The sequence below is a fragment of the Spermophilus citellus genome (assembly GCF_964194105.1).
Source record: "Spermophilus citellus genome assembly, chromosome: 9".
Lineage (NCBI taxonomy): Eukaryota > Metazoa > Chordata > Mammalia > Rodentia > Sciuridae > Spermophilus > Spermophilus citellus.
This window is the reverse complement of record NC_138191.1, coordinates 119257442-119283090: the sequence shown is the minus strand read 5'-3', so window position 1 is coordinate 119283090 and position 25649 is coordinate 119257442. Positions and strand designations below refer to the sequence as shown.

Sequence of the window (25649 nt, the reverse complement as noted above, 5' to 3'; positions counted from 1 at the left end):
ATATTTATGATTGTTATGTCTTGTTGGTGTATGGTTCCCTTGAGCATTATGCAGTGTCCCTCTTTATCCCTTTTGATTAACTTTGGCTTGAAATCTATTTTATTAGATATGAGTATGGACACTCCTGCTTGTTTCCACAGTCCATATGAGTGGTATGATTTTTCCCAACCTTTCACCTTCAGTCTATGTATATCTTTTCCTATCAAATGCGTCTCCTGTAGGCAGCATATTGTTGGGTCTTGTTTTGTGATCCATTCAACTAGCCTGTGTCTCTTAATTGGTGAGTTTAAGCCATTAACATTTAGGGTTATTATTGAGATATGGTTTGTTCTTCCAGCCATATTTGTTTATTAATGTTACTAAACCTGATTTGTTTTCCTCTTTGATTACTTTCCCCCCTTTACTGTCCTACCTCCCACTGTTGGTTTTCATTGTTATTTTCCATTTCCTCTTCCTGTAATGTTTTGCCAAGGATTTTTTGAAGAGATGGTTTTCTAGCTGCGAATTCTTTTAACTTTTGTTTATCGTGGAAGGTTTTAATTTCATCTTCCATCCTGAAGCTTAATTTCGCCAGATACACGATTCTTGGTTGGAACCCATTTTCTTTCAGTGTTTGAAATATGTTATTCCAGGATCTTCTAGCTTTCAGAGTCTGTGTTGAGAGATCAGCTGTTATCCTGATTGGTTTACCCCTAAATGTAATCTGCTTCCTTTCTCTTGTAGCTTTTAAAATTCTCTCCTTATTCTGTATGTTGGGCATCTTCATTATAATGTGTCTAGGTGTGGATCTCTTATGATTTTGCACATTCGGCGTCCTATAGGCTTCTAGGATTTGGGATTCTGTCTCATTCTTCAAGTCTGGGAAGTTTTCTCGTATTATTTCATTGAATAGATTGTTTATCCCTTTGGTTTGGAGCTCTGTGCCCTCCTGTATCCCAATGACTCTTAAGTTTGGTCTTTTAATGTTGTCCCATATTTCTTGGATGTTCTGCTCATGGTTTCTTAGCAGTCTTGCTGAGCTGTCTATGTTCTTTTCAAGTTGAAATACTTTGTCTTCATTGTCTGATGTTCTATCTTCTAAGTGATCTACTCTGCTGGTAGTATTCTCAATTGAGTTTTTAAGTTGGTTTATTGCTTCCTGCATTTCTAGGATTTCTATTTGTTTGTTTTTTATTACGTCTATCTCCCTGTGTAATTGATCTTTTATTTCCTGGATTTGTTTATGTAGTTCCTTGTCAAAGTGATCTTTCATTGTCTGATTTTGCTGTCTCATGTCTTCCTTGAGACTCCAGATCATCTGAAGCATGTATATCCTGAACTCTTTTTCTGACATTCCATCTGTTGCAGCTATTACCTCTTCTAAAGTTGAGTTGACCTGCATTGCTTGTGGTCCTTTCTTTCCTTGTCTTTTCATACTGCTCGCGTTTCTTTCTGCTTGGTGAAACTGTTGTGTTTTTGAAATTTTCCCCCTATGTATTTATATTGCTCTTGTATAGTTGGGAAATCTCCCTTGCAGGGCGGGTAGTGGCTGTGTTCCTCCTCTAATTAGGGTGATCTGTCTACCACTCTGGTCGGTCGCAGGTCTGCCCACCCTGCAGGCGCAGGTGGCGGCTCTGCTCTGCCCTCACTCCAATTGGTGTGACGTGTCTACCACGCTGGCAGGCCTCTAGGCCTGTTCCGCCGGTGGGTCACAGGTCTGCCTACCTTGCGGGCTCGGGCGGCAGTTCTTCTCAGCCCCCACTCCCAATGCGGGTACCTGACTGCCTCTCCAACGGGTCGCTGGGCCTTTTCCGGACACGGGCAGCGGCTCTGCTCCACCCCCACTCCAACCAGTGTGACGTGACTGCCTCGGTGCTACGTGTCCACCACGCTGGCAGGCTACCAGGCCTGTCCTGCCAGTGGATCGCAGGTCTGCCTACCTTGCAGGCTCAGACGGCAGCTCTGTACAGCCCCTACTCCAAATGGGGTGACTTGGCTACCACGCCATCGGGTCGCTGGTCCTGTTCTAGGCATGGGCGGCTACTCTCTTCGGCCCCAGCTGCAGTTGGGGTGTCGTGATACCACGCCGGCGGGTCACTTGGCCTGCTCTGGGCGCAGGCGGCAGCTCCACTCTGCCCCCCTGGCCCCCACAGCACCCAGCAGGACCCGGACCAAGAAGCAGTCACTGCAGGTTCCCCAGCCCTGGGCCAAAGCAGCTTCAGGAGCCAGAACCCGGCCTCTCCAATCCTGGCTCACGCTCCGCTAGGAGCAGGCTCCAAGGAGCGACCCCCCGCGGGTTCCCCTGCCCCAGGCCAAAGCAACTCCGGGAGCCAGAGCCCATCCGCTCCAAGCTCTCCGAGCTTGGTGCATGCTCCGCTGGGAGCAGGCTCAAAGACGCAGTCCCCACGGGCTCCCCAGCCCCGGGCCAAAACTGTTCCGGGAGTCAGAACACAGCCGCCCCGAGCTCAGTGCATGCTCCACTTGGAGCTGGCCTCAACACGCAGTCTCCGCAGGTTCCCCAGCCCTGGGCCAAAGCAGCCCCGGGAACCAGAATCCGGCTGCTCAGAGCCCGGCGCACGCCTTGCCAGGAGCGAGCCCCTAGGAGTATTCTCCACTGGTTCTCCAGCCCCGAGCCTGAGCGATCTGTCTGCGAGTCACAGGCAAATACCAGCCTGAAATCACCTGTTCCATAGCTGAATGAGCTGAGATCAGTAGAAAACAGGGATGATTACATCAGCTCTCCAAGATGGCGGCTGCTGTCCTCCTCCGTGGTCCGACCAGTGTCGAGAACCGAACTGGACCGCTTCTCTCCTCTGTCTCAAAGCCGGAACTCCGCACTAAGCACGGCCATTGCACCACTGGCAGGAGCCCCCAGAATCCACATCGCTGCACCCCCGCTCCGGCACCTCGCCGCTTCCCAGCGCGCACTGCAGACTCCAGCTGCGGGGCGCGACCCTCCGTGCGGAGAAATCGCCCGCGTCTGAGCCCCCGCAGCCAAACCTCGCGGGATGGAAATCCATCCACTAGATTCTGGAGCACCTCAATTTCACTGGAAATTCCCAACAAGATAGCCTTCAGCTGTTTCACCTCGTCTTTCTCCCGCACAGTGACACGGTGCACTGGGGTGATGCACTCCCTTCGCCGCCAATTCTTTATCAGATATGTAATGTGCGAATATTTTCTCCCATTCCATGGGGGTTGCCTTTTCACTCTGTCGATAATGTTTTCTGATGCTCTATCCTCCCTTTCAAGGAACTTATTCATCCAAACATGGTGGCATATGCCTGTAATCCCAGTGACCTATGAGGTTGAGGCAGGAGGGTCACAAGTTCAAGGACAGCCTCAGTAACTTCGAAAGACTGGGGGTGTAGCTCAATGGTAAAATGCATCTGGATTCAATCCCCAGCACCAAAAAAAAAGGAACTAATTCATCTTTTCCATTCAAAGATCACAATCCCCTGATTCATACATGTGGCAATTGTGACTTCTTAAAACACTCTCTGAATGTATGTAGAATGACCTGGGATGTCAAATAAAAGGAAAGCCTGACTAGTCACACTCTGTTCCTATCTACAGTTTCACATTCTAAGGAAAGTACAGGGTTACACAATATTAACTTGGCAAAAAGAAGCAGGGCCCTGGGTTTATGAACTGGAGTAAAAAGGGAGGCTGTGTGGAGAACACACAATCCATTAGGATAGGTACAATGTTTACTATTTTTATTCTGGGCCACACATTGTCCTGGGCAATTCTAATTTCACAAAACCATTTATTATGTAAACAGGGTAATTATTCCCATATTACAGAAAAAGAAATAGGCCCAGAGAGGTTTCATAGCTTACCCTAAATCATAGACAAGCCAGAAATGGAACCCTGACCCTGAGCCCCAGAGGCCATTGTATTTGACCACTCTGTGACACTGCACAGGCTTTAGAGTCAGAATTAATTCAATTCCAGTTCAAATGACTTGTGAATACCTGTTTACTCTTTAGTCATCTGAGAGAAATTCAAACTGAAATTTGGATTTAACTTCACACCCACCTGCAGTTTGAAAGTTGGAGAATGCCAAGTGTAGGGAGGGACACAAGGAAAGAGAAACCTTCATGTAACTATGGAAGAGTCCCTGGGGGACTTCAGCTTGCATGAGGAGCGCAAGAGACCTCAAAGTGGAAGCCAGAATTAGCAAGATAGAGGCCCCCACTAGCTGCCGTTCTGTAGATTCCTGCCCCAGCACCCACCAACCTATCTAGAGGAACTGGATGAGGATTACATCACATGGTCAAGAGGGGAGGTGAGAAGGGACACTACTTTCTGAGGAAGATCTAGGTTTCAATATTATTCTGCTACTTACCAGCTTTTTTACCTTTACCAATCTCTGAGCCTAATTTTACCCATATGTAAAATGGGCATAAAAATAACTATTCAGTAAATGCTCAGTGAGACAGGATATGTGAAAGAGGCAAGCAAATATCTGGGGCTCAGTGGAAAAAAATAGGCCCCCTCCCTTCTGCACACCCGGGAGGTAGCCACTGTGTCTTATGCAGTCAACTTGGGTCCTTGTTCATTTTATTCTTTAATGTTGATAAAACCACCTATCTTTCAGGGAAGGTATAAGGTTTCAGTGAGAGAACAGATTAAAAAAAAAACTGATGGTGGTACACATCAGTAATTCCAGCTGCTCAGGAGGCTGAGGAAAGAAGATCACAAGTTTGAGTCCAGATTGGACAACTTGGCGAGACCCTGTTTTATTTTATTTAATAAAATAAAGTTAAATTTAAAAAGTGGGCTGAGGGTGTAACTCAGTGGTAGAGTGCTTGTCTAGCATGTGCAAGGTCCTGGGTTTGATTCCCAGAACTGCAAAAACAAACCTGTAAAAGGGACTCCACAGGTGTTTGCTGGGTACCGGATGGATGGATGCATGGATGGATGGATGGATGGATGGATGGATGGGTGGTGGTAGGATGGCTCACTGGCAGGATGTCAGGAGGATCATGATTTGTTCTACAGAAATATATACTCTGTACAAAACCAGGTGCTTTACAAGAGGGTTTTGTTGTATCTCTTTGCAGCCTTAGGTCTTGAGCACGGATTTAACATAGATGAGTAAAAATATGGTATAAACACACCCAGTTCTAGTCACCATGACCTGCACTTACTACACTAGTGTCTGTAATTCATCCTGATGAAGCCAGGTCTGTGTGAGCCAACAGTTCACCAACTGAGATCACACTGGTTTCTTGGGTCAAAGGATGAGATAGGTAGGGGATGGTGTGTGAATTGTAGGGTGAGCCTTTCCTGACTCACAGGGCATCTTGGAAATCCTAATTGGTGACGTTTCATAAAAAGAATTATAACTCAGCTTTTCCCAGCACCTCTGACACCACTGCAAGAAGAAAGAGATACAAGTGAACAGCCAGCCCTGTTTTTGCTGCAGTTCCATGCTATGTAACTTCTGTGATAACTTAGCCCCTCTGAGTCCTTTATTCCCCCTGCAAAACGAAGGAGTTAGACTCCCCCCCAGCTCTAAACTGTTCTGATCCTCTGAGAATCCTCCACATTGTCCATTAAAATATGGACTTTGGAACATATATTAAATTTCTTCCCCATTTGTTCCCACAGAGTCTCTTTAAACCCACTTGAAGTGCATGCATGTGTTTACTCTACACCCTGGGGAAGTCACACTTTTTGGAGACAGGCAGGTGTGAGAAACTGGATACATAGATGATTAAAATCTAGTTCCTGCACCACAAGATAGGGATGACAAACATTAAAATGGATTGACCTCAATAATCATGATAATTAAGGTCTATAAAGTTGGGTCTTCCCAGCTCTAAAATGTTGCCTGGAGGAATTTGGGAAGCCTGCCCTTTGGAGGTGTTCTAGGATGTCACAAAGAAAAGATGCCTGGGCTGGGGATGTGGCTCAAGCGGTAGCGCGCTCGTCTGGCATGCGTGCGGCCCGGGTTCGATCCTCAGCACCACATACCAACAAAGATGTTGCGTCCGCCGAGAACTAAAAAATAAATATTAAAAAAAAAAAATTCTCTCTCCTCTCTCACTCTCTCTTAAAAAAAATTCTCTCTCTCTCTCTCCCTCTATCACTCTCTCTAAAAAAAAAAAAAAAAAAAAGATGCCTGAGGTCACAACCAGGCAAAGACTACAGGATGAGTAAGTGTGGCTGTCCTGGGGTGGTGAGATCTGGGCTGGGGCACAGCTACAACCTACTACAGTCATTCCACAGTGTCCAAAGGAGATTGATTCCAGGACCCCCACAGATACCCCAATACACAGACGTTCAAATACCTCAAATAAAATAATATAGTTGTTGCATATAATCTCTGCACACCTTCCCACATGTTTTAAGTCACTCTAGATCACTTATAATACCAAATACAATGTAAACGGTATATTAAATAGTTATTTTAGCCTGGCGCAGTGGTGCACGCCTGTAATCCCATTGGCTCGGTAAGATGAGACAGGAGGACTGTGATTTCAAAGCCAGCCTCAGCAAAAAATGAGAGGCTAACACTTCAGTGAAGACCCTGTCTCTAAATAAAGTACAAAAAATAGGACTGGGGATGTGACTCTGTGGTTGAGGTGTTCAAACCCTGAGTTCAAACCCTATTACCCATCCCTTCCCCCCAAAAAGTTGTTTTACTGTACATGTTCAGTACAGATGCAATTTTGTTTCCAAATATTTTTCAATCTGTAGTTGGTTAAATCTGGGCATGTGGAACTGATAGATACAGAGGGGCAACTGTATACTCCTTCTAAGACCCTGGCCCCAGGGTGGACATAAGATCCTCATCTGTGTATTGGACAACATCCTGGGAGAAGCAATGGGGTAATCATAAGTTACCATGTTATGAATATCAGTTGTTTTTTATTGAGCAATTACTAAATGCAGATCCTGGGCACTATCCACACGACAGCAGGGTTCCCTGAGGTATGCTATACAAGTCACTGGGGCATATGTGGTAACTTCAGATAGAACACAGAGAAACATGTTTCCTAGTTATGTTTTCATGCTCACATTTACCTTCTACTTGTGGCTGGTGGCATTTAGTTTTCATTTTCAATATTAATTTTTTTCTTTTCAATAAACATAAGTTCTAAAAATTGACTGCAGGAAAATATTTATTAAGTAAACATCCAGATGATACAGCCATACTGCAAACATCACAAGAAGATATGCAAATGACTGACATTCAGGAAATACTGTGCAGTGGCAATAAACACTTACTTCATTTGGGACTTTTTTGGTTGCAAGTAACAGACCCTATTCAGATTAGATTAAGCAAGATAAGAAAAGGTATCCTGACAAGGGAATTTCATAGGACACAAAGGAAGGAGTACAGAGGATAACCAGCAGGCCCCTGGAAGCGCTGTCCCCTCTTCTCTTCAGGCTCCTGTGGTTTCTCTCTGCACATCTTCTCTTGGGCAGAGCCATTTTCTCTACTACACTCACACAGTGGCCACCCCAGCCCCTACATCCACAGACGAACACACAGACAAATTCACAGCTCCAAGGTTTGCATGTCTTCTTGCAAAGCTTGAAACAGCATCCCTGAATCTAGTGCCCACCTCTCATCCTTTCAGCTCCAACTGGAAGACTGAGGGGGTCAAGTTCTCAGAAAAGGGGTGACTCTGTTTTAAGCAGTCACCCTGATCAAGGGGTGTCTGCCTTAACACTCACTGCTCAAAACCCATCGAGGTAGGGTTTACTCCACAGGTAACAATGAAGAGGTAGAAAAGTGAGTTCCTGGTCCCTTGGCAGGAAGTGAAAAGCCAAAACTGTCTATGTGATATGTGATACCATAGTTCAAATATGTGTTACCATAGTTCTATGTGATACCATAGTTCAAATACACTGCTCTAACCACCTGGTCACCATCAGCTAGGGTCCAGCCCATAGCTACTGTCCCCAAAACAGGTTACTGACCAAATGGGAGACATTTATCAAGATCAGCAAGCCACTGCTTGCCTAGCAAAGCAGAAACAAGAGTCCCAGCTTCATGGGAACACTGGCTTCAAAGAATGAAGATTTCTTAGAAGGAGTACAAGGCTCTAAAAATCCAGAGAAGCCTCCTTCAATCCCTTGAATCTAAGGCTAACAGGCTCACACAACAGGTACTTGTCTCAGGGTAAGATTTGAGTCTCTTTTAAATACACTTGCCAAAAATCATAAATAGGTATCCAGAGATCCTCAAGAGAATCTGACCCCTGCCAGACCTTAGGACTATAATCGTCCCTTCCACCTCCTGGAGACTTGATTGGGAGGGTCCTCCCAGAGACCAAGCAGGCTCCTTCCATGCAGAAACCTCTGGCTCTTCCTAGCCTAAGTGCCTGTTTCAAATTGAAGCCTCTGGACATCAAGGTGCCCTGACCTGGACAAATCCAAATTTTGTGTGGGTGGCTGCTCCACAGAAGGTATTTAATTAGGGGCTGTTTGGGGGACTTTGGGGGGGGGGGTACTGGGGATTGAACTCAGGGGCACTTGATACTGAGCCACATCCCCAGCCCTATTTTGTGTTTTATTTAGAGACAGGGTCTCACTGAGTTGCTTAGCATCTCACTTTTGCTGAAGCTGGCTGTGAACTCATGGCCAGGCCTAGGAGTTGCTAAGACAGAAAGATGGCTGGGGGGCTGGGGATGTGGCTCATGGTAGCGCGCTCGCCTGGCATGCGTGCGGCCTGGGTTCGATCCTCAGCACCACATACCAACAAAAGATGTTGTGTCCACCGAGAACTAAAAAATAAATATTAAAAATTCTCTCTCTCTCTCTCTCTCTCTCTCTCTCTCTCTCCTCTCTCACTCTCTCTCTAAAAAAAAAAAAAAAGAAAGAAAGAAAGATGGCTGGGGTGGCCATCTTTCTCCCCCTCACTCAGAGCTGAATGAGGCCCGAGGTGAGGCCTTTGCAGAGAGATACATATGCCTCAGGAAACAGGCTCCCATTCTAGTTTTTTATTGTTCATGTTTTATCTTCTTTGGTTGCCATTGGGACAGGCTGCTGTGTGAATCAGAAGATTCCACTGAGCCACTTCCCCTGAGAAATGTCACAAAGGCCTTGTACCTGTGGGTGGAAAGAGGAGGCACCATCCTACATCAAACTCTGCCCCAAAGATTCTTCCACACAGCAAATCTCTTTCCCAAATACCTGTTTTCATCTTTAGCACTTGGGAGTCACTGCCCAGAGCTTTAGGGGGGAGTACTGAACCCCTGGGGGGAGTACTGGGTGGCTCTGACTCTACCTCCAAAGTCAGAACCTGGCTCCTAGACCCATCAGACTTAGGGGCTCAGGATAAGTTCATCAGCCAAAGTTAGCATAGTATGTGCCCAAAAGCATATGAGGGGCTCATTCTAGCTCTGGCTTTTCCAGCAGTCCCTTGCTGCTCTCATCCCTGCTTGAGTGAGGTTGCCTCCAAGCTTAATAAGTTACCACTGCCAGGGAGTAGGTGACCACAGCAAATATCCCTTCTTCCTCCAGCTCAATCCAGGATATGGATGAAAGAGAAGATTTGGGGCCTGACCCCAACAAGCAAGGACTAATTTTTGAGAGAATCCACAGGGATCTGGTTGATTGGCATGACCACATCGGTGCCTGTGTCAGTGGTGACCCGGGAGCATTTCCGGCTGCTGCGTATATTGTAAAACTTTTCAGTGAGGTGTTTGCGGAACTTCTTGGTGAGGAAGCAGTAGATGACAGGGTCTAAGACACAGTTGGTGCTAAGGAGGCAGAGGGTGACCTGATGTGCATCGTTAATAGCCTGGTGGAAGTAGCTGTCCTGGTAGCCCAATTCAGCCAGGGTCCAGGGCAGCTGCACCACGTGGTGGGGCACGAAGCAGATGACGAACACCGCCAAGACCGCGCAGACCATCCACAGCGCCCGGCGCTTCACTTGTGCATTGTGCTTCTGCTGCACCGGCTGCAGGAGGAGCGTGCGGATAATGACCAGGTTGCAGAAGAGGATAATGAGGAAGACCAGGAAGAAGCTGAACACGATGAAGATGTGGATGACAAGGACAGGCACGCTGCCCTTCTCATAATGCTCAAAGCAACGGGTGATGTTGCCCGAGCCGGCCTTATGCGTCACTATGTTGGTGGAGTCCAAGATAAGGAAGTAGGATGCAGCGGCCACAATGAACACCCAAATAACCAGGGACAAATAGATGCCACGTTTGCGGGTGGTGGCCTGAGCAGTCCTGATGGGCCGTGTGACTGCCTGGAAGCGGTTATAAGTGATGACTCCAAGGAAGGCCACGGAGCAGTAGGTGTTGATGAAGAAGAGGCAGCCAGCCACATTGCACAGAAATTTGGGTAGAATCCAGTTGCCCTGGTTGTAGTAATAGATGATCCACAGTGGCAGGGTGATCAGGAAAAGCAGGTCAGCCACAGTGAGGTTTAACATGAAGATCTTTATCTCATTTAGTTTCTTGGAAGGATACAAGTGGGCAAAGACCCATAGCACATAGCCATTGGCAATGACCCCTACCACAAAGATGATGCTGTAAATAATTGGGAAGAGAATGTATCGAAACTCGGAATCCACACGGGAGGAGCCATTTGGCTCCATTGCTGTAGGCTGAAAGGGTCAGCTGATCATAGGGTCCCGGGTGTGCCTGAAAGACCATACAAAGGTACTGGTTAATAAAGAACCAAGAAAAGTCTATCCTATTTCATCAACTCCAAGACTCCCTGCTGTGGTTTGAAACAATAGTGTCCCCTCCAAAATTTATGTTGAAACTTCATCCCCAATAACATTAGGAGGTCTAGCCTTTGGGAGGTGACAAAGGTGGAGCCCTCATGGATAAGATAAGCACCCTTATGAAAGGGTTTAAGGTTGAAGGGTACAATCTTTCTTGACATTTCCATCCCTTCTACCATGATACAGTGTTCAAGACGCCATCTTGGAAACAGACACCACAACTCAACACACAGAATCTTTTTTTTTCATTTATTTTTTATTCTAATTAGTTGTACATGACAGTAGAGTGCATTTTGACACATCATACATAAATGGAATGTAACTTCTCATTTTTCTGGTTGAATATATAGAATCTTGACCTTGAACTTCCAGCTTCCAGACCCAAGAGAAATAAGTTTCTGCTCTTTACAAATTGCCCAGTCTCAAGTATTTTGTTATAGCAGACTAATAAATTTACATATTCCAATTTTGCATATTTTTAAATTCTAAAATTAATGTCATCTTCCAAATAATTGGCAGCATTCTTTTCTTTCTACATAAAATAATGTTTTTATGAATCTATTTCCAGTCATAAAATCCATAAAAATCCATATCACAAAAAAATTTAATTTTTTCTGATAAAATATGAATATTTTTCTATAGACAGAATTTGAAATTAAAATTTTGAGACCTCCCAAGTATATAGCACTATGGGTGTATGCCACCATGCTTGGCAGAGGGTACATTTTATGTTGCTTCCCCTGCAGCAAAATTGCTAGCTTCTACTCTCCTGGGATCTTTTCCTTTCCCCAAGGTAGTCTTGCCATCTGATCTCAAAGATCCAGGATGATAGTTCTCAAAGGGCAGGCCATAGAATTAGGGATGGAGGATAAGAATGCAGGAGAAAACTATTTTCACAATAATACCAAAGCATTATTTTCCTTTCCACTGTGTTGACATTTATACTAATCGTGCAAAAGCAATGGTAAGCAAAACTGCTGGCTCCTTAGCACAAAGCAAGGAAGTGAGACCAAACCGTACTAGGAGTCATTGTATTCTTCACAGCCATGGACTGGCAGTGTAAAAATAATTGAAAAAATAAATAAAAAGTTAATTTGACTTTAAAATTTCCTTCATAGCCAGGCATGGTGGCACAGCCTGTAATTCCAGCTACTTTCAAGTCTGAGACAGGAGGATGACGAGTTCAAAGCCAGCCTGGACAAATTAGCAAGACCCCATCTCAAAATAAAAAATAAAAAGGGCTGTGGGTGTAGCTCATTAGCAGAACCCTTGCCTAGCCTTTGCAAGGCCCTGGGTTCGATCACTAGTACCACAAAATAAATAAATAGATTAATTGAGTGTCCTTCATAAAGTGAGGAAAGTTCTTATTTTGGTCAACTTTAGTATACATCTTTAATATTCTGTGTGTAAAATGAGAAACACACATGAAAGACTTCTATAGCAAATGGAAACAAAATGATGGTCAGCAAACAGCACTTCTCTGATTGTTTGAGCTGTGAACTGAACGTTCTTCATGGGTCGCCCTTCAAAATGACTGACAAACTATGGCTTTTCAGATGTGGAGAATTGGCAGACATTTTCTCATATATAAATGAAGGAAGCCTGTCACCTCAAATGATAGGATTAGTTGTCAGTGGTGAAATTTGAGTGTTCAAGGAATAATAGGAATTTTTTGTATCTACCAGCTTGAGCTTCCCAGCTTTCTAATACTTAAAGAATTTTCTACCTGGGGTATAATTCAACGGTAGAGCACAAGCCCATGAATTACATGAGCCTATGGGTTCAATACCTAGCACCAAAAAATAAAATAAAAAGAATTTTCCAAGATTGCTGGAAATATTAACAAATGCAATTTTTATATTATATAATGAAAGGCTGACATTAGAAGACCTGCGTAAATCACTGAGCCAATATTTTCTGCATAAAATTCTGTGTGGATTAAAGATCCATTCAAATTGCAAGATAAACCAATATACTATAGTGTAAAGGGTTTCAAAAAGGTTACAGCTGGGCACAATTGTGCATACCTGTAATCCCAGTGGCTCCTGAGGCTGAAACAGGAGGATTGCAAGTTTGAGGCCAGCCTGGGCAATTTAGAGAAACCAGTCTCAAAAAATAAAAAATAAAAAGGGGATGGGGATATAGCTCAGTGGTAGAGTCCCCCTGGATTCAATCCTTACTACAAAAAATATATGTAAATAAATAAAAGTTCATGAATATGATTCACGTCCTACATTATAACTAATCTTTAAGAAATTACCATTTGTGCCAGGTGCAGTAGTGACACTCACCTATAAACCTAGTGATTTGGTAGACTGGCAGGAAGATCACAAATTCAAGACCAGCCTCATCAACTTAGCAAGATCCTGCTAAAGAAAAAATTAAATTAAACTTAAAAATGGCTGGGGATATAGCTCAGCGGGTAAATTGTCCCTGGATTAAATCCCTAGTACAGGGGCAGGAGAAAAGAAGTGCACAGTGCACAGTTATATGAGGGCAGATTTCTTCATGTACTTCAACCCAAACAACACATCTCAACAGACAGAATGTAGAAGCAGATATGAGGATCCAGCTGTCTTCGTTAAGCCCGATTCTAAAGAGGCTTATAAAAAATATAAATCAATGCCACTCCTCTCCTTAAATTGTTTGTTTTAGAAAATCTAGTTATTTTTCAAAAAAAAGTTATGTTAATATGGAAGGAATTTATTCATGGATTTTTAATTTTTTAAAATATTTTTTAGTTGTAGTGGACACAATATCTTTATTTTATTTATTTATATGTGGTGTTGAGAGGCTGGGGATATAGCTCAGTTGGTAGAGTGATTGCCTTGCATACACAAGGCCCTGGGTTCAATCCCCAGCACCACAAAAAAGAAAAAAATAAATATATGTGGTGCTGAGGGTCGAACCCAGGTCTCACAAGTGCTAGGCGAGCACTCTACCGCTGAGCCAAAACCCCAGCCCCATAATAGGTTTCTAAATTTAAAAATGAAAATGTTTAGAATGTCTTAGCTTTCGTTTTGAATATAGTAAATATTGATGGATATACTCTATATAAACCAAAACTTTCTGGGGGCTCTCAATAATTTTTTTCTCATGTCGTGTGCACGGGTGTGGGTATGTGTGTGCATGCATGTCTACCTGTGTTACTGGGTATTGGATCCAGGTCTGACCCAAGCTAGGCGAGTGTTCTACCACTGAGCTACATTCCCAGTGTGCCTTTAATAATTTTTTTAAGGATAGAAAAGACTCCTGAGAGAGCCAGGCAAGGTGGTGCTTGCCTGTAATTCCTGTGGCTCAAGAGGCTGAGGCAGGAAAATCAAAAGTTCAAAGCCAGCCTCAGCAACAGTGAGGCGCTAAGCAACTCAGTGAGACCCTGTCTCTAAATAAAATACAAAATAGGGCTGGGATGTGCTCAGTGGTTGAGTGCTTCTGAGTCCCTGGTACCCTCAAAAAAAAAAAATGATTGCTGAGAGATTTGAATATTGCTGCTCCACAGTCTCAGCCCCCCTTTCCTTTAAGCCCTCACCTGGGACTCTCATACTGTGCAGGACGCACAGATGGTCAGCCTTGAGGGACGTCAGGGTGAGGGAAGCCACAGGGCAAGGCGCTTACTCTAGTTCTTTGGAGAAGTCATGTCCCTTTCCCCCAACTCACACAGGAAGTGCCTTCCTCTTCTTTGGATTTTCCTTCTTCTTTGGGCTCTGGCTCAATAGGGTGAGGGCAACTATTTCTGGAAATATTTTTAGGACATCATGTGTCTTGCCCACTGTGCCAGGCCTGCCCACGCCTCAGGGCCAGGGTGAGGGTAAGGCAAGTAAAGCACTTACTGGGTACAAAGTGCAAAGCAGAGCACTAAAACTTCAGTAATCAAGAGGAAAAAAAATGTTTTTTTTAGTGCTGGGCACTCTACCACTGAGCTACATCCCCAACCCTTTTATTTTATTTTATTTTATTTTATTTTTCCCAACCCTTTTTTATTTTGAGACAGGAGCTCACTAAATTACCCAGGCTAGCCTTGAACTTGTGATCCTCCTGCCTCAGCCTCCTGAGTAGCTGAGATTATAGGTATGCACCATTGTGCCCAGCTGGGAAATAATACTTTAATGCAATATTTTTTAAAATCAAAATGAGTATTACTGATTCTCCCTTTTCCCTGGCATTAATTGTGATCCTGTCTTCACTTAAATTCAAAATCTGAAGTATGTTTTCTACTGAATACACATCAATTTTGCACCATTTCAAGGCTGAAAAAATCTTAAATTGAGCCAGTGTAAACCAAGGGCCATCTGTACTCTATTCTGCAGAAAATGTGGAATCACTGAAGGATTCTGAGTAAGGAAGAGAAAAGGCTGGACCTGAGTTTGGGGAAAATGGCTTTGACATCTCAGCTATATAAAATATAAACTTCAAGGGCTGCAGATGAGGGGCAGGGAGACAACACATAGTCAGCCACAATTATCTGGAGAGCCAGAGGCCTGGTTCTGGCAGAGTGAATAGACAGAAATGGATAGTTGTGAGATTTATTTGGGAAATTTGATGGACAGACATGGTGACAAATAGGATATTGATTGAGAGAAAGGGAGTAATCAAGGAGAACTGCTAGGTTTCTGGGCCAGATGACTGGGGCTCTGGTGGTCTGTCTCCATGGAGATGATACTGAGAAGGAATAGCATAGAGGGGTGAGGAGAATGAATTCATTTAAGACATCACATTTGGGGTGCCTCTGAAACATTTAGGAAGATCAAGTTTAAACTCCTAAGAGCCGAACATCAAAGGAATCAAAGGCAGAGAAACCTATGGAGACAGCAGAGGTAGGTTGGAGAGGTTGGAAGAGAACCAGATCTACCATGAAGAAAATTTCAAAAGCATAAGATCAAGTGGTCAACAATGTGGAAAGCCACAGGGAGACCAATAAACAAACAAACAACAACAAAAAAAAAACACCAAACACTGAATGTGGCAATATAGAAATCCATCTTGTGTGATCAGAGAGCAGCTTCTAAGGCTGAGCTGAGGAGTGAGTGAGAAGAGAACAAGGGGAATGTCAAATTCTCATTTGTGAAGTTCAGTTGAGTAACCAAATGCTGGGTATGGACCTTGTTTGGATCCTGATTCAAATAAACCAATTGAAAAAAAAAAAAAACCCTGTTTTTTAGACAATTGGGAAACTAAAGAACAAACTAAATAAATATTAGAATTAAGATATTAGCTGGGTATTGTGGTGCACACCTGCAATCCCAGCAATTCAGAAGGCTGAGGCAGGAGGATCGCCAGTTCAAGACCAGCCTCAGTAATTTAACAAGACCCTGTCTTAAAATGAAATTATTAAAGGGGATGGAGATACAGTTTGGTGGTACAGTACCCCTGGGTTCATCCTCAGTACTGCCAGAAAAAGAAAAAGAAATTAGCACCAGGGCTGAGATGTGGCTAACCTGAGTGAGATCCTGGGTTCAATTCCCAGCACCACCCCAAAAAATATTTATGTTAATTATGTTAGATATGATAGTGAGGTTATAATTACTTTTTAACTCCTTGTGCATTTGATACACATACTGAAGTATTCATTGATAAAATTATATACAACCTGGTATTTGCCTACTCCAGGAAATATGGGCCTATATGCCAACCTCCAGCTCAAAATCGGCTTCCCAGAAACCCCACCTTGAAGAGTGGACACTCGGGTTTGTCTCACTGTGGAGCCTCCCCAGTCCACATGGCCCCCACAGGAGGCCAGGAGAGATGGGCTTCTTCCTTCCAATTACAGGGCCAGAATCAGTGTGGGGGTCCTTGGTAGAACCCTGGCTTTCCCAAAGCTATTGCCCTTGGTGCCCACAGGACCCATCACCCTGGCTCATCCCATTTCTGCTGCCTTCCCTTCGATCCCAGGTTCCTAGGCCCCATGTGACTCCTTCTCCCTTGGTCTTTCCTCCCTTAGTGCCTAGTTGCACCTTGTTGATCAATAGAACTTTGAAGTCATCCAAAATGTAACCAGTGTGTCTCCTCTGGGGTTGGGGCTCACACCTGTGTGCTTTTATTCTTGCTATTTGTCTGCCTAGAACATCCCTCCCTCCTTCTCTTTGCCTGGCTGACTATGGAACAGCCTAAGATTGTTCAAACCTCAATTCCTCCAGATCATTTTTCCTCATTCTCCCTGCCTCCTACATCCATGTCCCCACCCCCAGGCCTTTGGGTTTCCTTCACTCATGGCTTTTTAATCTTATTGAAATTGCCTGCATGTGTCCTCTCTGCCTTCCAGAAGCAGAGACCAAGTTCGTTCATTCACCTCACAGTTATTGACATCCTGCTGGGTGAGGGCACTACTCTGGGAATAGACTGCAGGAATGAAATAGATGAGGTTTCTGCTCTCAGGAGTTTATTCTCTACTTGGGGGAGTAAACTAAAAATATGTAAAAAGAGCTGAGGGTGTGGTTCAGTGGTAGAGCATTTGCCTAGCATGTGGGACGTCCTTGTTGCTATCCCTAGTACTAAAATAATAAATTAATTAATTAATAACTTTTAAAAGGTAGAGAGATAAAGAAATAATTTCAAATTGTGATGAATTCAATAAAGAAAAAATTTTTAAATGGTGACATGATGAAGATTGGGAAGAGGGCAGCTTTCAGGAGTGCTCTACCACTGAGCTACATCCCCAACCCTTTTTGAGACAGGGTCTCCCTACGTTGCTCAGGCTGGTCTCAAACTTGTCATCCTCCTGCCTCAGCCTCTTGAGTAGCTGGCATAGCAGGTGTGCACTACCACACCAGGCAGAGAACTGCTTTAAATAGAGTGGTCAGGAAAGGCTGCTCAGAGAAGGTAACATAAAAGAAACCAGAGAGAGATTTACCATGAAGTCTGTGGCCCTGAAGTTTCCAGGACCCCTCCTCAGTCCTATATATAATAACGTATTTGATATCTTTTCTTCATAGAGTTCCCCCACAAATTTTGTATGCTTTAAGGATCTGCAAAGCCTGTACTTTCCCTGGGCTGAAATTTAAAAAGCGAGAAGGAATAAGTCAGAGGGCAATCTGGAAGAAGGATATTCCAGGAGAAAGGATGTGCAAAAAGCAGTGAGAAATGGGAATGCTGAAATGTGATCAGACGGCAACAGGCCTAGGCCCAGTTTGCATCTTGTCCTGTGATCATCTCAGAGTTTCTGGAGTGTTATTAAACAGAGAAGTCACACAATTTGCCTGGCATTAGCTGCTGGGCAGAGAATAGAGGGCAGGAGGCAAGAGTGGAAACAGAAAGACAGACTGTTTTGGAGGTAAGAGATTGTGGTGGCATGAACCAGAGAGTGGCATTTCCAATTCCTCTCTCCATCCCCAGCACTCAATAAGAGCTTTGCCAGAGTAGGAATTTGGGAAATATTTGTCCATTGAGCAACCCACAGGATTACCTGTACTCCCAGAGCAGCTGCCTGAGTGAGTAGAGCGAGCCCTCTACCACTTTTTTACCTAAATAGCAGTCCTTGGACCAGCAACAGCATGTTAGAATTGCAGAACTCATGCCCCACCCAGATCTGCTATTTAAGAATCTGTATTTTAACAAGATTCCCAAGTGATTCATATACACACCAAAGTCTGAGAGATAATTTGCTCAACACAGACCAGCTAGAGACTTGTTTGATCTAACACTGTCCATGGCTCCCCATTACCCAGAATAAGTCCAAGCTTCGCTCCCATCTCATCTCCCACAATTCCTTACTACTCATACTCTACCCTAGCTGTGCTGAACTTCTTTGCTACTTCCCTAAAAAATCCTTCTGTTTTATGCCTTTGCACAAGCTGTACCCTCACTGAGAATGCCCTTTGCCTATTGGTCTACCTAGAAAAATCTTACCTTCTCTGACCTAATCTAGAGTGCTTCTACCAGATGAGGTAGCACATGCTTATAATCCCAGGGACTTGGGAGACTGAGGCAGGAGGATCACAAGTTCAAGGTCAGCCTAGCCAATTTAGCAGGACCCTCAGCAAATTAGTAAGATTCTGCCTCAAAAATAAAAAAATAAAAAATAAAAGGGCTGGGGATGTAGCTCAGGAGAACGTTTGCCTCACTTGCACATGCCCTGGGTTTGATCTCGAGTCCTGCAAACAAACAAGCCAAGAGTGCTTCCTCTGGGATGCCTTCCCTGATTGCCACAGGCAAAATGGAGTTGCCTCCTTGTCTAGGACACTGGCACTGGGCGCACTGTTCAGCACAGCCCCTGACACAATACATTTTAAATATTGACTTCTGTGACTATTTCCTCACCAGAATGGAAACTTATTGAGAGCAGGGACTAATCTTTTTCATCCCCTTATCCCCAGTGTCAGGCACTAGGGAAAGAAGGAGGAAGGAATGAAGGAAGGAAGGGACAGAGGGAAAGACTAAGCCTCCAACTACTATTCCAGGGATCCTGACACAGTCCCTCTGGGGCAGGTACACGCTGGGTGGGTGGGATGGGAAAAACAAAGCTCTGGAGGCAGAAAGACCAGGGTTTCTTCCTGGATCACCATTTACTTGCTACGGGATCCCAGGCAAGTGAACTCCATCTTTTCACTGGTAAAATCTTATAATTCGTTAAATGGTTCCATATGTGTGAGGCCCTGAGTTCAATCCCCAGTACCACAAAAAAACAACCAACCTCCAGGAGCAGTGGCTCACACCTGTAATCCTAGTAGCTCGGGAGGTTGAGGCAGGGGGATCACAAATTCAAAGCCAACCTCAGCAATGGTGAGTCACTAAGCAACTCAGTGAAACCCTGTCTCTAAATAAAATACAAAATAAGGCTGGGGATGTGGCTCAGTGGTTGAGTGCCCCTGAGTTCAATCCCTGGTTACTCCCCACCCAAAAAAAAAAAAAAAATCCAACCAACCTAAAAATGATTCCAAAGATGAATGCAAAGTGACTAGAACAGGACCTGGGCCCCAAATAACCAGGTCTTCCTCTCCTCATTGGCCCAACAGCTTGGAGCCAGGGGAGACTTTGGTTAACCACTGACCCAGGAACTCTGACCCACATACTGGCTCTCCCACCAGCTCCAGATAGAGCCTCCAGCTAATGCCAACAAAGCTTTCAAAAGCTCAGGAAGAAGACAAGCATTTGGAGGGAGAGGTGGCTCGGACCACTCAATTTAACACATGGGCACAGTTCCCTGATGGATCAAAGCTGGGCAGCTAGCCCAAGCCCTGTCCTCAGCTGGGGGTGGGACAGGGAGGCCATAAATATTCATAGAGACAGAAGAATTCTAATTCTGTCATCCGGATCTCCCACCTTCTTCCCTGCACAGCGTTCAGCCTCCATCTTCAATGGAAACATTCCCAGCACCTATGAACCTGGAGAAGGGGCTCCCATCCACTAATGGACGGTCAAACATGAGAGACCATCAGGAACTGGGCAGAAGAAAATATGTGCTGGTTAATTCCACAGTGTAGACTGTGAGTCTAGAAGTTGGATTCACCATTCAGGCCAGCCCCTAACATTGGGGACAGTTGAGGTCAAGAATAGAAATGTCTAAATATGTATAAGCTATAAGACAGATATATCCAAATTCATCTACATTCCTTATATAGCAAATCCTTACAGCCCTGCAGGCCTGAGAGTGCATTTACCAGTTGAGTTTGAGCTAGAAGCTGGGGCTGGGGGACACATACAGGTTCCCTATGGGCATACCCACTTGTATTCAAGAATCTCTTGCTCTGTAGGGAGTATGTGGTTGAAGGGGAACCTGAGTCAACTCAAGGCACTGAGTACCATTTACCAGTGAAATGTAGACATTTCTTACTCATAATCATATTTCCAGCTCAAATCAGCTTTGCAAGATGGTTTTACATCCATTTTTTTCAAATAAAATGCCTATTTTTCCAGGGGAAAAAAAGTGAGGTTAGAGAAGAAAATAGACTTTTGCATAGTCACAGAGAGTGACAGACTGGACATCTTTTTTATTTTATATATATTATATATATTATATTTATATTATATTATTATTATTTATATTATATTATAATATATATATATATATATTTTTTTTTTTTAATGTTGGTACTGGAGATGGAGCCCAGGGTCTTGTGCATGCTATGCAAGACTCTACCACTGAGCTACATCCCCAGTCTTTTTTATTTTTTATATTGGGACAGGGTCTCACTAAATTGTTGAGGCTGGCCTTGAACTTGTGATCCTCCTGCCTCAACCTCCCAAGTAGCTGGGATTACAGGGATGTGTCACCACACCTAGGGATTTTGAACTCCAAAGACCATCTTGACTCTCCTAGGCCAAGGTGTGGTCCCTGCTAGAAGCCAACAGCTCTTTGGCAACTCCTTCACTTATAGGCTTGTCCTGTGGCCCAAGAATAGAAGTTCCAGATGCTGTAAAGCCCCAGAAAGAGATGCCTTTGATCTGGGACCTTGATTTTACCTTTATAACCTGAAGTCAGAAAGGGATAAAGGCAAAGACAGGCTCTGCTCTGTATCCACCTGACTCTTGCCTTGCATCAGAGCTGGGATCAAATTCTTCTTCAAACAGTAAACTCATTCTGTGACCCTGAGTCTCCATTTCCTCATTGGCAAAATGAAGATTTGAAAATGGACCTTTAAAAAAGGAGAATTAGGGGCTGGGGATGTATCTCAATGGTACAGCACTTGCTTCACATGCACAAGGCCCTGGGTTGGATCCCCAGGATCCCCAGCACTACCACCCCCCAAAAAAAGAAAGAATTCATTTAAAAATAAAATTCCATTTACAATAGTATTAAAAATAACCCAAGCTGGGTGCTATGGCACATGCCTGTAATCCCAGCAACTTGAGAAGTTGAGGCAGGAGGATTATAAACTCAAAGCCAGCCTCAGCCATTTAGGAAGACCCTAAGCAATTTAGCGAAATCCTGTCTTTTTAAAAAAAAGGGGGGGGAGGGGATTGGGCTGGGGAATGTTGCTCAGTGGTTTGAGGCCCTTTGGGTTCAATCCCTATAGAGCAAGGCCTAGTGGTGCATACGTATAATGAGACTGAGGCAGGAGGATGGCAAGTTCAAGGCCAGTCTCCCCAACTTAGTCAGACCCTGTCACAAAATAGAAGATAAAAAGGCTGGGATGTAGCTCAGTGGTAGAGCACCCTGGGTTCAATCCCCCGTGCTGCAAAAATAAAATTAAATACTCAGGAATAGGCTTAGTCAAGGACTGAAGCCTTATACACTGAAATATACAGAACATTATGAAAAGAAATGAAAGGCAACAGAAGACCATTTCCAATTCTCCTCCCTGGAGACCCCACCTTGACACCAGGTATGCATATTACACTGATGTGACTCAGCCTCCACTCAACTGGTCTAGGAAATCCCCATAGAATTGGGGGACCTAGAGCCTAACCAGGTTCTCTCCTGCTCCAGATACCCAGGTGGTATCTGTCTGTGAGTCACTCTCCCTCACCTTGCTTCCTGGAATAACCTGGGCAGGGAAGAGGGAGTGAGGAGATGCCTCCATCCCTGGGCCTCCCAAGCACAGGGTACTGGCTTTTGTTATATCCGGAATTGCAAGCACTTCTTCCCAGCCTGGAAGTCCTGGGTTTTGCTGGTGCCCTCAGGGCCAGTCCAGGGCCTAGCCCAGGGGAGGACATGGAGTACAATCACTGTCCCTGAAGAGTCTGCTCTCAGCTCTCTTCTTTCCTGGTTGAGGTTCTCCCAACTTTCTTCATCTACAAAATGATGACAAAAAAACCTTCTTCACAGGGTAGTTATGACAGCCAAATGAAGCAATTTGCTTAACAGCCAGACACTCTCTTACCTACTGTTCTCAGAAACATGTGTTAATAAGCAAATCAGCTGTATACCAAGCTATTTATGTCTCTTTTGGAAGAAGCCAGGGGTGGATGGAGAGAAAGCACCGCAATTGGAATTGAGGATTTGGGTCTCTGGTCTCAACAGTGTCATATACAACCTCAAGTAAGTCTCTTGCCAGCTCTGAGCCTTGGGACTTTTATCTGCAAAATGGGGTTCCCTGACTACCTTGATGCATTGCTGTAAAAAGGAAGTAAGATTATTGGGGGTTGGGGTGACAGAAAGTTTGGTAAACAGTAAAGCACTTGGAAAATTGAAATAGACTTTTTAAACCAGAAAGGGCACTGCACATTTCTGTCATCAGCCACCTGAGCTCAGCTTCAAACCTGGGCCCTAAGGATCCCCCTTTTGAAAACTAAGAGGGAGGGGAAGAACAGCTGAGTGGGGTCCTTCTCACGTATTCATTCTTTCTCTCTCTCTGTCTCTCTCTCTCCCCTTCCCCCCATACACAGACACACACACAAACACACAGACACAGACACACACACACACACACACACACGTGTCTGGCTCCATATTCCCCCTTGACTGAAGACACACAGACATACCACCCTTTCAGCTGGCTTTGTTGGCAATCCTGCTTCTGGGACCTGTCAGAGCAATACCAGTCCCACCTGTAGGCACCACTTCATGCACCATGGACAAAAACCAGACCCAACTCCCTATCTGGCCCTCACAACCAGATACCCATACACAAGAAAAAGACACCAGGGGCTTCTCTTGCTCTTGTCATGCTGCTGGGGAACCCAAGAGTGGCCGTTCAGGGAAGTGGCTGTACTAGGAGCCCAGCATTTGTCTTTGGGAAGTGACTCCACTCCCAACACAGCTCCCAGGACCCATCAGGAGAACTCCCAGGACCCATCAGGAGAGCTCCCAAGACCCATCAGGAGAGCTCCCAGGCTGTGGCTCAGTTGTTGCCCTCCTGGGCCCAAGCCTCCACCCACTAGGGTGCCCAGTATGGAAAGGGGGGGCATCAAAAAAAAAGAAAAAGCTCTCCTCTTTAACAAAATCTTGTTCACAGGCCTGGGGTGAGGAGAGGGAAGTCCCTGGTCCCCATAAAAGGACAAACACAGGATCTCAGTCTCTCGTCATAGCCCTTTTCTACCCCAACACCAATCAAGAAGAAACACAGTTCTGGAGGCACGTTTTATCATTAACACCATGGACTAAGGATCCCTTACCCAAACCTTCATTGATCAGATGGAGAAACTAGGGGTTGCCCAAAGTGACCACAGTGTCAGGGTTGGATCGGGGCTTGTGGTTCACTGCTCATTCTCTACAAACTACAGCATACCACTTTATCATCAGGTGTTCAATGAGTGTTATTGGTATGTTCTTACTACATGCCAAACTCTTCTAAGGGTAAGGAGAAAACGAATTCCTAAGGCATTTCCTTATCCTAAGGCATTTACAGTAAGAATTACAGTGTCCTTATTAGCAGTGCATGTTGGCTCACATTAGTATATCATTTTACAATTAATAAAACACTTCCTACCCAGCTTGTTACTTCATCCTCTCCACAAACCCAAAAGATCAGTATTTTAATCCCCAATCTGCAAAAAAAGGAAAAAGGCTCTTGAATTATCCAAGGACCCAGCTTGTCAGCAATCAAAACTCTGGGTACCCACCAGAGGCCCACAGCCAGTCACCTCCAGAGGCGACTTCCCTTTCTGGCCAGGTTGTCAGCACGCAAAGAAAGACAAATGTCTCTTTCTTTAGCTTTCCTGGCAGAAACCAACCTACCCCATCCCAGGTTTTAAGCACCTGGGACACAGCTGGGCATTTAGTTAGAGGTCATGAAAACCGCCTGGGGTTTAAGAGAGAGCCTGCTGTTCCCTCAATCTTCCCTTCATTCCAGGTGAGTAAGCTCTGATCACTGGCCCCGTAATTGGACTTTCTGACAATGAAGGAAAGGAGCTGCCAGCCTGAGCTTTGTCACTAGCAACTGAAATATGATGGCAAAACTGGTGGCGGGCCTGGTCCTTCGTACCTATATGCTGGTTATCTTCATCATCCTCCAGGGAAACTCAGCATTTTGTGAGTCCCTAAGTACCCAGCCCTGTACAAGACCCTTCCTCCTCTCTTGACAATCCCACTAGGGGGATGGCATTAGCCTCATTTAACAATTCGGGATACTGCACAGAAAGTGGGTATGACTTGACCAAAAAACACACAGCTAGTAAAGCAGATAGCATTCGGCTTCCTAAATCCAAGTAACCCCTTCTCATCACCATCATCACCTCCTAGTGAGTCCTCTGAGGTCACCTCAGCTCTGCCTTGGTCTCAGAATACAAAAGAAGTGTGCTGGGCTCCCTGAAAATGTTTGGTAACAAGATGCTCTTTCTAGGCCTAAGAAAGATGCCGGAGTAGTCCCTTAAAAACAGAAACAGTGGTCACGGTGGCACATGCCTGTGATCCCATCGACTCAGGAGGTTGAGGCAGGAGGATTGCAAGTTAAAGGCCAGCCTGGACAACTTAGCAAGACCCTAATGGAAAAATCTTAGAGTAAAAAATAAAAAGGACTGGGACTGTAGCTCAGTAGTAAAGTGTCCTGGGTTCAATTCCCAGTACAAAAAAAAAAAAAGAAGAAGAAGAAGAAGAAAGAAAGAAAGAAAAGTAAAAACAGAACCACCCATTTGCAGCCAGTGGGCACAATCTTGGCCTCCTGAAGACATTTTCATAAATTTCCCCCTTTCCCAGCTGGACTGTGACCCCGCTTACCTGTCACAGGGCCAGTCGTTAAGCCGAGGAGCCTGTCTCTCTGGGTCTGGGCCCTAGTTCCAGCCCCTATGCCGTCTTCTGGCAATTGCAGAAGTGAGGAAAGAGAACATATCACTGCCAAGTCACCCCCAGGAGGAAATGCAGTGACCCTAGGGCCTCTTCGACAGATGCCACAGGAACCTCCAAGCTGACCCACCAAGGCCCTGGGCACTGGGCAGAGCTTCTTGAGGAGCTAGGGGCGGGGTAGAGTGTGGGCAGCTCCGCAGGACCAGAGAGGCAAGGCCAAAGAGAGAGAAGCAAGAAAAGTATGAGGGGGGGGGGGGTGCTCAGGAGAGACGGAAGAGTGAGAAAGAGGAAAAAGGAGAAGAGACCAAAAAACACTTAGCCAGCCGGGAGGGCGGGAGGGAGTCAGGAAGGAAAGGAGAAGGCTGAGGA

At 44.9% G+C, this 25649-nt stretch overlaps 1 protein-coding gene across 6 annotated transcripts in view; it reads right to left on the bottom strand.

Moving 5' to 3' along the window:
- Positions 1-8825: 8825 nt before the first annotated feature.
- PTAFR (platelet activating factor receptor) overlaps positions 8826-25649 on the bottom strand; it is a 28498-nt gene continuing 11674 nt past the window's right edge. Inside the window, exons 1-3 of one of the 6 annotated variants that reach the window (XM_081307857.1) lie at positions 25215-25445; positions 23989-24046; positions 8826-10598 (exon numbers count right to left, since the gene is read on the bottom strand). In XM_081307857.1, the coding sequence (XP_081163983.1) occupies positions 9524-10552 (1029 nt within the window). In that variant the 5' untranslated portion in view covers positions 10553-10598; positions 23989-24046; positions 25215-25445 and the 3' untranslated portion in view covers positions 8826-9523. Of the gene's footprint in view, positions 10599-12975; positions 13054-22086; positions 22352-23988; positions 24047-25214; positions 25446-25649 lie in introns of those variants that run through there. The other 5 variants (XM_081307856.1, XM_081307853.1, XM_081307854.1 and 2 more) reach the window with 5 other exon arrangements.